The sequence below is a fragment of the Dendrobates tinctorius genome, unplaced genomic scaffold (genome assembly GCF_039654945.1).
Source record: "Dendrobates tinctorius isolate UK_male_01 unplaced genomic scaffold, ASM3965494v1 ptg000115l, whole genome shotgun sequence".
Classification (NCBI taxonomy): Eukaryota; Metazoa; Chordata; class Amphibia; order Anura; family Dendrobatidae; genus Dendrobates; species Dendrobates tinctorius.
The window spans coordinates 5,105,517-5,123,277 of record NW_027361783.1 but is presented as its reverse complement, the minus strand read 5'-3'; the positions used below and the strand labels follow the sequence as shown (position 1 = coordinate 5,123,277).

The window sequence follows — 17,761 nt, the reverse complement described above, 5'->3', positions numbered from 1 at the left end:
GATTTGGCCCTGCGGATCCGCAGCAGTTTCTGCTGCGTTGTGCAGTACCCTTATACTCTATGGAAAAAAAAAACGCTGTGCAGACGCTGCAGAATTTTCCACGCGGATTTGCTGCAGTTTCAAAACCACAGAAAGAATTGACATGTCAATTCTTTCTGCGGATTCCACTGCAGTTTGCCATCTCCTCCATTGTAGAGGTGATAAACGGCAGGGCAAAACCACAGGCTAATCCGCAGATAAACCGCAGGTCTTCTGACCTGCGGATTTTACAAAATCCGCACCGACAAATCCGCAGAGCATTCCGCAGCGTGTGCACGTACCCTCAGTGTTTGCATCGTTCACTTCCAGCTGTAGATAGATTTAGTCTCTGTCTATATATATATATTATAAGAATTTAGGCAGATTGAGCCTGCAAAATTACTTCTTTCCATGGATGTCACTTATTGTGACAAGCCTACCACAAGCCAAAAAAGCCTACCACATCAACTACTCGGTAAGCTAACTTTGCCCTGTTCCCTCCTTCCAAATATTATTCTGAATCTGCACCCTACTATTCATCTGTCTCCACACCCTCCATGCACACGATAACTGCACTTGATACTTGTCTATTGCACTTAAACACACGGGCTGATGACCAGATCATGCAGCTTTATATGAAAATCCCTATTTATTATAATTGCCAGACCTGAAATAACAAGCACTTTTCACCTACTGTGTCCCCCCATTTCCTTGTAGATTGTAAGCTTGCGAGCAGGGACCTCACTCCTAATGTCACTGTTTAAATTGTCTTAACTTGTATTGAATTTATTGTCTGTACATGTCCCCGCTTAATTGTAAACTGCTGCGGAATATGTTGGCGCTATATAAATAAAAATTATTATTATTATTATTGTGTGCTCATCTTTCTCACCACATTGACCTAAAGGCCGGAGTCACACTGGTGATTTAAACGGCCGAGTTTTGCATGGTAATACACGGCGTTGCCGCCGGGACTCAGGAGTGGGGCGTGCAGCTCCATGTATTGCTATGCAGCCGCACGCCCCGCTCCTGAGTCCCGGCGGCAACGCCGTGCATTACCATGCAAAACTCGGCCGTTTAAATCGCCAGTGTGACTCCGGCCATAGTGAGTCATCTGATGGATCCAGTGAATATGGATGTGATTCCTACATTTAGTGTTAGGCCGGAGTCACACTACAGCGAGATACGGCCGAGTCTCGCAGGTTAAAACCAAGCTCTGGCACCGGCACTCCGGAGCGGAGCGTGCAGCTCCATGTATTGCTGTGCGGCTGCATGCTCCGCTCCAGAGCACCAGCGCCAGAGCTTGGTTTTAACCTGCGAGACTCGGCCGTATCTCGCTGTGTGTATTCCCGGCCTTAAACTTGTAATTTGTGCACAATTTGTTCCACCATGATATATGGGGAACCAAAGCACCCTGATAATCTATCCAGAACCTTATACGCCTGGAGCAATTAGTAGGCTGTGTGTTCTCTTGTTTCCCAAGGTTCGCTGGCATTAAAGGTTCTCAGGAAGGATTCTTTGGCAATCAAGTTAAGCAACAGACCGTCCAAGAGAGAGTTAGAGGAGAAGAACATTTTGCCCATGCAGACGGATGAAGAGAGGCTGGAACTGAGGCAGCAGATCGGGACTAAGCTCACTAGGTAGGTTCCTTGTATCGCCATGTGAAATGCTTAAGGACTATTCTATGATGGAGTCTACTCCAGCCTGTCATTATAGCTCTTGAAGTGGTCACATTACTACTGACTTAGCTCCATACTTTGGACATTCTAGGTAAATCCAAGTGTAAATCCCAGATGTATGACACATGCTTTAACCCCTTTGATGCGTTGCACAAAAGCATTTTTTCATCATAATGAATTTGCAAGATTTGCAGTGAACGTCATATGAATTACATCCTCCAATGTTACCTTAAATATATGAACTGTTATTATCTTAAGATGTTGAAAATATTTCCTGTTTGATTTTTTTTACACCTTCTTCTAAGAGGGATAACTTTTTTATTTCTCTGTCAACTTAGCTGTATGAGGGCTTTTTTATGGGACAAATTGTAGTTTTGAATTTAATCATTCATTTTATTATATAAATTACTGAAAAACGGGAAACTGCAGTGAAAAAAACACGCAATCCCACCATTGTTTTCTTCTGTTTTTTTTTTTTTTATACAGTGCTGTAAAATTCATTTTGCACTATAATTCTTAATATGGTTATGGCTATACAAAACTTGATAAACATTTACAAATGCGGTGATACCAAATATGTTTTTTATTATGTATTTATTATTTATTTATTTTACTCATTTATATAGCGCCATTAATTCTACAGTGTTTTACAGACATTACTGGCACTGTCCCTGATGGGGCTCACAATCTATTCATTTTAATTGGGTAAAAAGATATATTTTTGTAATATTTTTAAGAAGTTTTTTTTTTTTTTTTTAAACTTTTTAATGCGTTTAGGCCACTTGAACTTGTGATTGTCTGATCACTTGTTCTATACACTGCAATACAACAATATTATCCAGTTGCCATCATCTTGGTACACCCGGCAAATGTAGTTTTCTCTATATGCAGTGGATTGTGAAAGTATTCACCCCCTTGACATTTTTTGTGAAAACTTCAGTGTGCATAACTATTCACCCCCCTAAAGTCAGTACTTTGTAGAGTCTCCTTTTGCGAAAATTACAGCTGCAAGTCACTTTGGATAAGGCTCTATGACCTTTCCACATCTTGCCAGTGGGCTTTTTTCCAATTCCTCAAGACAAAACTGCTTCAGCTCCTTCAAGTTAGGGCAGTTTCACACGTCCAGATAATTCCGGTACCGGAAAAACCGGTACCGGAGCTATCCATGTCCGTGTGCATACGTATGCCATCCGTGTGCTGTCCGTGTCCGTGTTTTTGAAGAATTATTTTCAATGTTAACCCTTTGACTTTTAAAAACGCACACGGACAGCATCTGTGTGCGGTACGTGTTTACACGGACCCATTGACTTGAATGGGTCCATGTGATCCGTACTGTTGCACAAAAACGGACATGTCAGCGTGTTTTGCACACGGACACACGGTCCGTGAAAACGCGCTGACATCTGCATAGACACATTCATTGGAATGTGTCTACGTGTGTCAGTGTCTCCGGTACGTGAGAAAACTGTCACTACACGTACCGGAGACACTGACGTGTGAAACTGCCCTTAGATGGTTTCCTCTGGTGAATAGCAGTCTTCAAGTCTGACCACAGATTCTCAGTTGTATTAAGGTCTGGGCTTTGACTAGGCCGCTTTAAAACATTTCCAGTTTTTCCTTTGACCCACTCGAGTGTTGGGTCACTGTCTGGTTGGAAGGTGAACCTCCGTCCCAGTCTCAAATCACTGACAGACTAAAAGAGGTTTTGCTCAAGAATATATCTGTATTTTGCAACAACAATCTTTCCCTTGACTAGAACCATTTTTTCCTGTCCCTGCTGCCGAAAAACATCCCCATATCATGATGCAGCCACTACCATGTTTCACTGTGGAGATGGTGTTCTTGGAGTGATGAGCTGTGTTAGTTTGGCGCCAGACATAACGTTAACCTTGGTGGCCAGAAAGTTCAATTTTCGTCTCATCTAACCACAGTACCTACCTCTATACAATTGAGGAGTCTCCCACATGTCTTTTGGCAAGCTGAAAATGAGCCATGGAATTTTTGTGTGTAAGTAAAGGCTTTTTTTCTGATCATTCTCCCATAAAGGCCACCTCTATGGAGTGTATGGCTTATTGTGGCTGTACAGACAGCCTCTGCTTGGGAACTCTGCAGCTCCTGCAGGATTACCTTTGGTCTCTGTGCTGCCTATCTATAAGACACCCCCATTACTAACCCCATAGTCAAATGTAAAAATTGACACAGACACAGGAAAAAGTAATTTAATTTAAATAAAGACACATACTCCTTTATTTTGAATAAACACTCCCCACCCTCTCTTTCCCGTTTAGTACTGTCAAATTAATAACAATAAAACACCATATTCCTCATAATAATAATTATTTAATACATGATGTACACGGCTGGTGCTGAATACCACTCCCATCATTATCGCCTGGTTGTGCTGATCTCAGGGAGACCAGGCGACAATGATGAGAGCTGCCTTCAGCACCCTGAGCCTGGGAACAGCATGAACTGTGTGGCTTTTGCCAGGCGCCGGTAAGTGTCACACTGATGCGACACACAGACGGAGGAGGGATGCCACACGTAAGTAACACACGGACACAGATAGCACCGGTACTAGTTTTTCCAGTACTGGAAATATCAGGACGTGTGAAAGAAGCCTAAGATGCACTGGATAATTTAGAAATCTCTATTCACTTAGCTCCCCCTAGTAGTGAGTGACTGCAAGAAAAAGATAAGGCCCCTTGATACAAAGCCAGAGGAGTTAGGAGCTGGCCGCCTTTTCACCACAGGCCCATAGCGGTAGTGTTGTGAGACGCCAACCCTCTAGTTTCTTTCACTGAATATCTGCTATGTACTATATAATTAATGGGAAACAGTACTTTCAACAAAAAAAAAGCAAAACAAACAACCGTTTTCTTGATTCAAAACCTACTTTCCTTCAACAGCACTGGAAGGGCAACAATCACATAAAGTGATATGACATTATGTGATAACGCCATGCCTGGCACCACACTGTATTGCACCTCCTTGCTGTGCTTTTATACCAAGCTTTTTTTGCACAGTAAAGCACATTTTTAGCTACAACATTGTAAAAGTCAGGAAAAAACACACAAACACTGAGCTTAGTTAAAGTTGGTATACATGCAGCATATAAACGCATGTTCACTTTGGCCATAAAACATTGAAGAAACCTACAAGAAGAAAAATAAACATAAACCCTGCTATAACTAAATAAGTAAAAAGCAAGTGTGTTTAAATAACACAGGGTTCTTAGTAATGCGATTTTTTATAAAAAAAAAAGCATGAAAGCCATCCCACCGCGACAAGGTGACCCTGATCTAGATGGTCCTACACTGTCTAATATTAAAACCTTACCATGTGTCAAAGTTACACTGAGATCAACTTCGACACACGGTAAGGTTTTAATATTAGACAGTGTAGGACCATCTAGATCAGGGTCACCTTGTCGCGGTGGGATAGCTTTCATGCTTTTTTTGATCAAAAATCGTATTACTAAGAACCCTGTGTTATTTAAACACACTTGCTTTTTACTTATTTAGTTATAGCAGGGTTTATGTTTATTTTGCTTCTTGTAAGTTTTTTCATTATAAAAGTCAGGAAGTTTTGTGGCAAGAGAAGGAAATGTTGTAATTCTGTTTTATCACAGTAATATGCTGTAAGTGACAATGTCTTACCAGCAGCACGGCCTTTCTGTATCTGAGGTTTCCTTGTACCTGTGTAAACCATGGGTTTTCTAGCAGCGACCATTGGAAAGCGAGTCTAGTAGCTATAAAGCAGCGGACATAATCAGGAGAATATGGTTAAGAGGATCTCATCCTTTTTTCGCAGACGACTCAGCCAAAGGCCGACAGCTGAAGAGTTGGAACAAAGAAATATTCTGAAACGTAAGTTCATTAGGCTTTTTTCTATACAAAGTTGATGTGTAAAAAGCAGAAGATATAAAGCATATTCCGTCATATAACTCTGATTTGTACCAGTCGTCTGTTATTACTGTTAGAATATATGAATACATTGACAGCTGGGCGTTACCACTTGTGGGTATGTCCTACAGAATCAGCGCTGTCAGGATCAGACTCTGTATGGACACACTACCCTGACAAGAGAAATAATAACACCCAGTTACAAATGTATTCACACATTTCTAGAAGGATTAACAGAGGAATGGGACAATGCAGAATTATGGGAAAAAAGACTTGTCTGGGAAGCTGAGAGATGCTTTTCAGGCTAGCGGCACACATAGCGTCCTTGGTGCAGATTTTCCATGCAGATTTGTAATCTGAAATCCTCAGTGTCTCTGCACTTATTCGTGCATTTGTATGTGCATTGTAGTTGCAGGAATAGAACAATGCAGCGCCAGGCCAGCAGGATTAACCTGAGGATTTAAGGGTCCCCATTGTAATTAATGGGTAAAATCCGCACCAAAAAGATGTATTTTTGCAAAAGAAATTGACATGCTGGGAATATAATGAAAACACAAAAAAAAGCCAATTTCTGCTTGGATTCTGCACAAAAGCATGTGGATTAGAATAAGTCAAAACTTTGCTGGTACTGTAAAATGCTATGGATTTTGCTTGCAGAAAATCTGGAGCAAAGATGCAACGTGTGAATCTGGCCTTATGACGCATCTTCCATTTCTGATAGCATTCCCAAGCAGGCAGATCGTCATGAATAGTGTGTGTTTCATTACTTTCTGTGAATAGATACCATCAAGAAATCCTCCTGGTCTTCCCTTGTATTAGTATATTGGGAAGACCCTCCCTATTGCCCCAATTTCTGTATTCACCACAAGCTCTCCTTACACAGCTCAGAAGTTAAAGGGGATGTCGGCTGACTTGTAATACCGTGGCCTTAAAACAGTTCCCATCTTTGTTTATGTTGCTGCAGACATTACCTGCTATACATTCACATGGCCGCTGCAGCCAATCACTTTCCTCTGCAATCTTATGCTATTAATGAACAAACCACTTCTCTGGCCAGTGATTGGCTGCAGCGGTCACACAGAATATAACAGGTGAGTCATAGTTATTTTTCTTTATTTTAGCACATTTCCTGCTAAGGCTGATAGGGTGATAAAATATAATAAAAATATTGCCTTGTGGTAACTATAGTAAAAGAGACAACTGTGTACATGAAGTAAAACAATATCTATTCTACATATTTGCCAACAGTTGTGATTGTTTTCAGGACAATCCCACGGCCAGACTCATAGGGCTTGTGCTAACACCAACCAGAAATGGTTGTTTTGGTGTATTCCAGGTTCATCCTAGGTCTGATTGTCCCTATTGTGGATGTTACAATGTTGGCAGTATTCGCTGGTGAGGCCTGCCACAGTACAACGCTGCTAGATGACTGCACCCAGCACTGGAAGAAGTCATCATATATTATAGACTGGGTATTTTGGCCTATAGGACGCACCTTATTATATGACACACTCCATATATAGACAACAGAAAGTAGGAAAAACATTCACTATTAATAAAAGCTTCCCTGTTGGTGTTAGAAGCGGAAGAGCCAATACTACAAATTTTAAAGCACTAAAATATAATAAGGAGGTAATAGATCTAGTGTTAGTGTTTCTCTGCAGAATGTGTATTATACAAGTATAGCTCCACAGCAAGTACATGTATATATGTATATATATATATAGATATACAACAGAATATAACTCCAAGTACATTAAACTTCTGTGAAATCAAACTGTCCACTTGGATGCAACACTGACAATCAATTTCACATGCTGTTCTGCAAATGAAATAGACAACAGATGGAAATTATTGGCAATTATCAAGACACCCTCAATAAAGGAGTGGTTCTGCAGGTGGGGACCACAGACCACATCTCAGTACCAATGCTTTCTGGCTGATGTTTTGGACACTTTTGCATGTTGGTTGTGCTTTCACACTCGTGGTAGCATGAGATGGACTCTAAAACCCACATAAGTGGCTCAGGTAGTGCAGCTCATCCAGGAAGGCACATCAATGCGAGCTGTGGCAGGAAGGTTTGCTGTGTCTGTCAGCATAGTGTCCAGAGGCTGGAGGCGCTACCAGGAGACAGGCCAGTACACCAGTCTGCTCAAACTGTTAGAAACCGGCTCCATGCCAGAGCCCTGTGGGCCCGATGTCCATAGATGGGGGTTGTGCTCACAGCCCAACACCGTACAGGACGCTTGGCATTTGCCACAGAACACCAGGATTGGCAAATTCGCCACTGGTGGCCTGTGCTCTTCACAGATGAAAGCAGGTTCACACTGAGCACATGTGACAGAGTCTGGAGATGCAGTGGAGAGCGATCTGCTGCTTGCAACATCCTTCAGCATGACCTGTTTGGCAGTGCGTCAGTAATGGTGCGGGGTGGCATTTCTTTGGCGGGCCGCACGGTGTTGGGCTGTGAGCACAACCCACATCTGTAGGCGTCTGGGACTCAGACCATCCTCATGGAGTCGGTTTCTAACCGTTTGTGCAGACACATGCACATTTGTGGCCTGCTGGAGGTCATTTTGCAGGGCTCTGGCAGTGCTCCTCCTGTTCCTCCTTGCACAAAGGCTGAGGTAGCGGTCCTGCTGCTGGGTTGTTGCCCTCCTACGGCCCCCCCACGTCTCCTGGTGTACTGGTCTGTCTCCTGGTAGTGCCTCCAGCCTCTGGACACTACGCTGACAGACACAGCAAACCTTCTTGCCACAGATCACATTGATGTGCCATCCTGGATGAGCTGCACTACCTGAGCCACTTGTGTGGGTTGTAGAGTCTCTCATGCTACCACGAGTGTGAAAGCACAACCAACATTTAAAAGTGACCAAAACATCAGCCAGAAATTGCGCAACAGCATGTGAAATTGATTGTCAATCAGTGTTGCTTCCTAACTGGACAGTTTGATTTCACAGAAGTTTGATTTACTTGGAGTTATATTCCGTTGTTTAAGTCTTCCCTTTACTGTTTTGAGCAGTGTATGTATGTATGTGTATATATATATTATACATACAGTTAGGTTCAGAAATATTTGGACAGTGACTAACTGAATGTTCTATTTTTCTACCAGGTCTCCTCCTCATTTCAGGGGCTCAAAAGTAATTGGATGAATTAACTTAACGCTAAATAAATAAAATGTTTATTTTAATACTTTGTAGAGAATCCTTTGCAGGCAATGACTTCCTGAAGTCTGGAAGCCATGATTGTCACAAAATGCTGGGTTTCCTTCTTTGGAAACCATTCATGCCCATGCCATCACTGCCTCCACCATGTTTTATAGAAGATGTGGTGTGGATCATAAGCCATTCAAAGCCTTTTCCAAACTTTCTTTTTCCCTTCGTTCTGGTACAGGTTTTCTTCCATCTATCCACAGCATTCTTTTCCAGAATTGGGCTGACTTCTTTACATGTTTTTTTTTTTTTTTGGCAAAGTCGAATTTGGCCTTTCTATTTTTAAGGCTGCTTAATGGTTTGCACCTTGTGGTGAACCCTCTGTATCTGCTCTCATGAAGTTTTCTTTGTATGGTAGTCTTAAATACTGATGAAAGGTTTGTTTTTTTTCACCATGAAAAGGATTCTGTGATCATCAACCACTGTGGTCTTCCATGGACGTCCAGGCCTTTTTGAGCTCCCAAGTTCACCAGTGCATTCATTTTTTTTGCAGAATGTATCAAACTGTTGATTAGGCCACACCTAACATTCATGCTATCACTGTGATGAATTTCTTCTTTTTGTTCAGCCTATTGATGGTCTGTTTCTCTTCCATTGAGAGCTCCTTTGACCTCATGTTGTGGGTTCACAGCAACAGCTTGTGAATGGAACACCTGGAATCTGCTGCAAACCTTGAACCTGCTTAATAGATGATGGATTAATGAGGGAATAGTTCATGCAGTCCATTGAAGAGCTTTTGAGATATCTGTCCAGTTACGTTTGGTCGTTTTAAAAAGAGGCAGATACATATTAAAGAGCTGTAGTTCCTAAACCCTTACTCCAATTAAAATGTGACTACCCTCAAATTAAAGCTGTGAGCCTGCAGTTTAAGTCCATATTGATTATATAATTGTATGTTGGATATGTTTTGCTAAACAGCTAAAATTCCAAAACTTGTGTCACTGTCCAAATATTTCTGGACCTAACTGTATATATATATTCACAGATAAAATTAGTAACAATCAGTCTGTAATGTCTATGGTAATAAAATGATCAGATAACTGTGTACAAAATTCTGTGGGACCTTGAAGGGGTTCCATTTCCAGTAAACTATTGTCCTCAGGCTCCATTCAGTTAAACAAACAGTACGTCACTTAAAGGGAATCTGTCACCCATTTTTATATTCAATTAATTTTTTATTGAGTGACATCACTTTAACATGCAAAGAAGAAGTATTCGTTGAACTTAAGTATAATCAAAATAAGTTACAGTAAAGTGTGGTTATACAGTTGTAACAAATTCAGAAGTAACAAAAAAAAATAATAACTGATAATTAGTTGATAATTCACATTTAGAAATTTTGCATCTAGAGGTATAAGGAGCATAAGATAAAGAAAAGACTTATGCTGGTCTTATGTTTAAAATTGGTGTCGTAACACAATTATTTACATGGATGGAAGCATTAGTGTTTTTAAAAGAAGGAAAGGGATGGGTTTCTGTCACCCAATTTTAGTGATATCATGTAAAGATATCACCCAATTGTGAGTCCCATAAGGATTCTATTAGGACTTTTGATTCCCCCGACCCCACACCTTTGATGCATAAACACCTTTTTTATCTTGGTGGAGATGTATGGAAATCGCCGCGGACCGGTCCGATGGGCGGGGCTTATTCGCCTTCCCCCCCCCCTCCTCGGCTTGCTGAACGTAATCTTCATCTGTGAATATCACAGATGCCGTAGTTTTCCGCACTTGCGCATTGAAAAGGCCTCAGGCGCTTGCACGGTATGCTTTGCCCAACTGTGGGCAAAGCATATAATCGGTACTGCACATGCGCCGATAATTTTCAGCGCGGTCTATGCCCCGGAAGTCTTCACATGCAGGACACACTTTCTATACATGATATCACTAAAAATGGGTGACAGATTCCCTTTAACGTCCCCAAGTCCAGCAAAGTGTCTCTGTCACTGCCGTGGATTTTGTTGCTTGTGTGCATCTCTGATGTCACGTCAACAGCATTGCAGACAATCACTTAGCTCAGTAGCTCATCCCGAGGTAGATGGTACAAGCATTGGAGACCAGTGATTGACTGAGAGAGAGTGAGGGTAAGTGAAGCTCGATCACTGAGCTCAGCAGCGTTTGCAGTCTTCATCGGCAGATCTGCTGATTTCAGTGATTGGCTGCAGCTCTGTCGACTTGATGGCAGTTGTGCAGACAGAGACCGGGGCAGTGTCAAAGAATCCGTTGCTGGACCCCAGGAGGGTAAGTAAACAACGGATTGTTGTATTTTTTTTCTTTACACTGAACTGTGCCTGAGGACATTAGTTTTCTGGAGCCAGAAAACCCCTTTTAAGCGTAACTGAAACCGTGTTTTGTGCTTAATTTTGTGACATTATTACAGTTGGGGACTTGTGTAAACTCTCTTCAGGACCATGCATGGTAGATTTACTTATATACATATTATCAGTTTAGGCCCATGGACTAAATTATTTGCCAGAAAGATAACTTGTTTGCAGATCTTTCCGAAGTGACAGGATTGTCGAGTTCAATTCTGCTTCTACTTTACAGCTCGTAATGAACAAGAAGAACAGGAGGAAAAGCGAGAAATTAAAAGGAGACTTACTCGCAAGGTGAGATTATGAAATGTCCCGCTGGATCTTTCTGATAGACATAGCTACTGTAATGATCAGCACAATGTCAGATCGGATGATTCAGCTGCAGCTCAGAGAGCATTTCTATGTAAAATGTAAAAATTGGCCACATATTACTGAATCAGATATTTCCTATTTATTTCTTTATAAAATCGAATTGCTGTACCCATGTCCAGGCTTTTGGGCATCTTCTCAAGGCTCCATGCTTTCAAAACCATCAATCGTATAAAAGCAGTAACTGCCATCTTCTGACTGCCATGGAGTTCAAAAGACACCCAAGAAATACGGCCGAAAAAATGTGGAAAAACTTCAACAAAGCGATTCAGGAAACGATTTACAAACACTAACAAAAAACAATTGGGATTTCAAAAAAGAAAATGGAAGCAGTGAAAAAAGTTGCAGTGTGAACATACCCTTAGGCTGGAGACACACTTAACGTATAAAAATATGGTCCGTATTTTACGGTCGTAATACGCAGAAATGTTCCCTGAACAGTGATCCGTATGTCATCCGATTCGAATGCGAGGATGTGATTTTTTTCGCATCTAAGCATCCGTGTGACATCCGTGTGACATCCGTATGACGAGATTTACTCGCCGGCTTGCAAAATGGACGTATAATGGAGCCCAAAGACAAGTTAAAACACAAACGAAAGAATAGATATAGACACATAGAATACATATATATATACATATATATTTATATTTCATAGAGTTATACATAGCATAATAGCCGCTAAATCAATTGCCGGCTTCTGTAAAATCAATACAAAACTCAACATAAAATGACACATGGTTTACATACAGTAAATCATTTCATTACATTAATTTTTTTTATATGTATTTGGCTAATAATTACATTAGGGTATGTGTGTAAAATTTGGGACATGTAGGTGTTAAATTAAGGGGTTAATTAGTTGAAAAAAAATTGTGTGGGGTCCCACGGTAATTTCTCCACCAGAGAGGGAAAGCCAGTGAGTGAGGGAAGATATTAATAGCCTAGAGAGGGACCAATGTTTTTGCCCCCTCCCCAGCTAAACAAAATCTGCCAACAGACACCCTAGAAAAGGCACATCTGTAAGATGCGCCTTCTCTGGCACTTAGCCTCTCTATTCCCATTGTCCTGTAGAGGTGGCTAATGGGTTAATAATAATGGGTTTATGTCACCTTGCCATTGAAAGGTGACATTAAGCCGGATTAATAATGGAGAGGTGTCAATAAGACACCTCTCCATTATTAACGCTAGAATAGTAAAGGGTTAAAAAAACACACATTAATTAGAAATTCTTTTAATGAAATAATCACACAACGTTCTGACCACATCTATTCATCTGCTAATCCAAAAAAAAAAGCCATGGTTCTGTAAAATAAAAAAACAACAATATACATACCTCTCCGCTGTTCAGTCAGGTCCCCCGCTGCAATCCTTCACAAGGGGTTAACTATTTTACAATGGGGACTGGTGCTAATGCGACCGGCCCTGCTGTAAACCAATGCCGAATGAATTAATCTCTGCGCAGCCTCCTCTGCTGACCAGAGATGAACTAATAAGCATGGGAAAGTTTCTGAACTTTTTCCCACGCTCATCAGGTCAGCCAGGGACTCCGCGCAGCCTACATAGTTTACTTATTAACCCCACTTGCCACCGCTACAGGGCAGTGGGAAGAACCCGACAAAGCTCCAGAATAGGCGCATCTAGTACTTCACGTGATAAAACAGATCGTGTTATTCAAAAGTACAACTCATCCTGCTAAAAACAAGCCCTCACACGGCTACGTCAGAGGAAAAATAATAAAAGGTATAGCTCTTAGAAAAAGTGGATGCAAAAATTAAAAATCGCCTGATCCTTAAGGCCACGTGTACACTTTGAGTATCTGTAAGCCAAAATAAGGAGTGGGTAAAAAAAAATACAGACGTGGTGACGTGTTTCTATTATACTTTCCCTCTGATTGTTCCACTCCTGGTTTTGGCTTATAAATGGGAGGTAAAATACTGACCAAATACTGAGCGTGTGAATGTGGCCTTAAGGTTTCGCTAATTTGGATTTGAAAGTAAAAATTCTGAAGAGCCTCCAAGATTTCTGCATTTACTTGCACCTGAGATGATTTGCCTTGACAAGAGCCTGTACTGTCTCAAGGCTTCTATTACTATGGTTGCATGTGTATTTCTATCAATCTATATTTTAAAGGGGTTGTCCGGTCCAAATCAATAAATCTGCAGTGACTGTGTGTGACTGCAGACTTTTGAATACCCCCAAGGCACGAACTGTGCGCTGTGAGAATTCGCCGGTTTCTGAGCCGGCACCAGAGGTTATGTATGAGTTATACATACTCTCTGCCAGTGGGCCTCGCTCCCATACGTTTGTCCAGTGGGCATGGCCTCGCTCCCATATGTTTGTCCAGTGGGCGTATAACAAAAACAAAGAAAAAGATAGGCCATAAAAGGGGGATCACCACAAACCAGGAGATAGCGTTTAGAAGCAAATTTTATTGGACATGAATGCACCAACACACACATTTAAAAACATTTAAAAGTCATCCATGTGACATAGCTATAACAACCCTAGGCTCATAATACAGCCTGCAACCTATAGCAATACTCCAAAAAAGATTGTGCAAGTGTCAGCCAAATGATCATAAAAACAGCATACCAAATAGTGGTTAACAGTATAAAATGCCCTACCAAGGATACAAAAAACCATATATTATATCTGATCTGAACCTCTGAACCCTGCAAGGCAAAAGTCAGCAAGATGACAAATAATCACAAGAGCCATACACACTAGAAATATATATGAACAGTGACAAAATGGAACAATGAGTCACTGAGATCACAAAGATACATGCAGATGGAGTGCATATGGGTTCAGGAATGAGGTCATGATAGTTAGTTACCACTAGGATAGCTGTTCAGATATACAGGTGTTAGAACCACAGGCTAGAAAAAACACTCATGTTAGATTCCATGAGGGAAATAGTACTACATATAAAGACCCATATGGAGTAGAGCCAAGTGCAATGTATGCCCGACGCGTGTCGCCACCCGCAGTGGCTTCGTCAGGGGTAGTAATCATGGTGTAGTCATGTCCTTAAATACAGTCAGTGATTGAACAATAGTGCGCAGCTGCGCCGCTTACCAGGCCATTGGGAAACTCATTAAGCACAGGAGAGGCATGTGATGAAAGGGCAGAGTGGAATGCACATGCTCTGTTGGTCATTTAGCCGGACGTTAGTGGGTGTTCTCATGAAGTTGTCATGGTAATCACCAGACAAACACAGAGCGCAAGCGCCCAAAAAATCACAGCGCACGCTCTAGTTCCTTCAATACAGGAAGTACGTCATAGGTTCAAGTAGCCATGGTAACGGTGTAACAAGAGAGGGAGCGTGCGTGTCGGAAGGTGACAGCACGCGCGCTAACCATCCCTAAACCAGTGGCACATCACACAGTGTGAACTTCAGTTTATGTAGCGACCAGGAGTATCAGTGCACCAACAAGTACGGCGATTTTATTAAACACAAAATAGACACCAATAATAATGACCATACAGTTAGACAGACAGCGCATGCGCTAGAAAATCTCAGCAATAATCCCCTTAATACAGAGAGGGCATCTGGGCATAATAATACAATGGTGATAATGAAAACAATGCATGTACAATGACGCATCATGCGGTATAATGTACATTATATACAAAAGTCAACCAGAAACAACAGTATACAGACACGAAAAATAACTAAATAGAACTGAATACTAATTATGAAAAAGTCCTATCAGTATAGAACACTCATGTAGCGCGTTCCTAAATATAATCCAATCAGCATAGAGCACTCATAAGGCGCATTCCTATATATGGAAAATGCCAGGTTGTCATGATAGCAATGAAAAAAAAAAAATGCACGTGCACAAAAAGGTGGCAACACAGGCACTAGCCATCTCCGTATCTCTGGTTCATCATATGATATAATGATCGATATATACATATAACAGCCAGGAATAATAGTATAGTAGCAAAAGCGGGGGGGGGGGGAAAGCCCCAAATTAGGCCATATGTGCTGAATAAAATAATAGACTGATGACGCTTATAAAATATGCTACATGAACCGTATCCGAAACAAGATGATATGTGCATTCATGGTGTCGACGATTGTGCACAGAAATGTCCTGTATGGAGATGTTACAGTGGTACAACCCTAGTCAAGAAAGACTGAAAAAAATATCCTCTGACAATATATGGTATAATGTCCAAGGGTGGTTATATGGTAACCACTTATGACATATAGGACACACCATATAAAAAACCTAAAGCACATCATGATGGAAATTCATCAAAGGTGAAAACTTAGTGATAGTCAAAAGTCACATAGGGATATGGTATTTCACAATGACGGATGAGATCAAACAGTTCCAGAGAACTACACATTTTAAAGGCCTACCGACCAGTCTCTCTGGACAACGACCTGGAGGCCAAATAGTGATGGGCAAACCAGAGTGTTGTTCAACAATGGGTTTGGAATATTACTCATAATCTGTACCAAATAATACCGGTATAAAACCAAACTCACTGAATGTGTATAATTAGATGGCAGAGAAACCAATATGAGCCAGCAAAAATTACCCAAGAAAATAGTTTGATGAAAAAGGCCATTTGTGGGCCCACCTGCGATGCCCCAAGAGACTGTTATGTATAATCAAGAGGAGGAATCCAAAGTGCCCCAGATTGCAAAAGTACAAATAAAGGGTCATAGGACAAAAATCACTGTTCACCCAGAGATAAATGAATTATTCACTCAATAATAATAGCAGGAGAAAAAAATTTTTATACCCTGCTCTGTATTGTACAATAGGATATAAAAAATGTACTACTGATACAAGTATAGGCAAGATTTATTAGCCTCTTTGCCTCTCAAGCAGACAGAAGAAACAATATATGGCATATAATAGTTATATTGAATAAAGAATCTTACACCTATAATAGGCAGATTAGAAAATGGCCATAATAAGCCACATAGCCAAGGTATTGAATAGTATAGACGATACAATATTGCTGTAGGATTTTCACAAATTGAGGTAAACCCCCAGAAGAGAGCTGGACATATCAAAACAACTCATTAGAGACAACCTGTACATATATACAAGTCAATAATGATTATAGGAAAAAATATATATTATTTTGGTATGCTGTTTATATGACAAAAAAAAAAAAAAAGGGCTCAACCATACAGAAGAGTTGTTACAAAGGATGCGTTGAAGAACTCGGTGCCACTGACACCCAAAAAGGCATCTGGACCGACAAGTCAAGTTTGCTTATAAAATCCTGTAAACAATAGATCCTCATTCAGACCAACAGGAGCTAGTGAGTTGAGATTGAAAATCCATTTCGATTCGCGCCTAAGAAGCTCCAAACTGATGTCCCCACCCCTAATGTCCGGTTGTACAGATTCCAAACCAAGGATCCTGGTTCCAAACCACTGTGAATTGTGTGCAGCCAAGTAATGTGCGGCAACTGGCGTAATTGTGTTGCCTTTTTCGATGTCCTTTTTGGCAGTGGTGATACTTGAGCAATGCTGCTGCATCCGCCTCCTCAGTTCCTGGGTTGTCTGTCCCACATAGATTTTTGGGCAAGGACATATTAAGGCATAAACCAGATAACGAGATTTACAGTTGAAATAAGTGTCCGTCTTGATCTGAAACGGGAAAGAAGGCAGGGTGAGAATGTTATCACTAATCATAGACGGGCACATATTGCAGTTTCCACAAGGGAAGGTGCCATTGAGCCGTATGCCCCTATTAAGTCTCTTGAACGGACGTTTAAAATGGCTGTGGCTCAAACAGTCCTTAAGATTCCTAGCCCTCCTTGCCACCAAACTAGGTTGTGTAGAAATGTGGGGCTTTAATCTGGATTCGCTAAGAAGAATCCCCCAGTGCCTAGCTAGAATCCCCCGTACATCTTGCCATTGATTGTTATAGGGGGTGATAATGCCCAATGGCTTGGAAGACCCCTTAGCCCGAGGTTGTAACAGTTGGTCCCTGTCTACATCCCTTGCAGCCATAAATGCTTTTGTGATTACCTTTTTAGGATATCCCCTATCCCTAAAGCGACAGGTTAAGTCCCGTGCCTGCAACAAGAAATCCTCCTTGGTACTGCAATTTCTTTTGGCCCGATAGAATTGGCCCTTGGGGATGCCATTCTTGAGGTGTTGGGGATGAAAGCTCGTAAAGTGTAACAAACTATTAGTGGAAGTAGGCTTCCGATATAGCGTGGTAGTGATATGGGAACCACTCACAACAAGCTTGAGATCCAAGAATTCCACTTCAC

General features: G+C 41.3%; 1 protein-coding gene across 8 annotated transcripts in view; it reads left to right on the top strand.

The window, feature by feature from the left end:
* The window catches only part of PHACTR1 (phosphatase and actin regulator 1), a 530,355-nt gene that overhangs the window by 503,980 nt on the left and 8,614 nt on the right, over positions 1-17,761 (top strand). For all 8 annotated transcript variants that reach the window (XM_073589964.1, XM_073589968.1, XM_073589963.1 and 5 more), the window contains 3 exons: positions 1,502-1,658; positions 5,511-5,566; positions 11,364-11,425. In XM_073589964.1, coding sequence (XP_073446065.1) covers positions 1,502-1,658; positions 5,511-5,566; positions 11,364-11,425 — 275 coding nt within the window. The remainder of the gene's footprint in view (positions 1-1,501; positions 1,659-5,510; positions 5,567-11,363; positions 11,426-17,761) is intronic.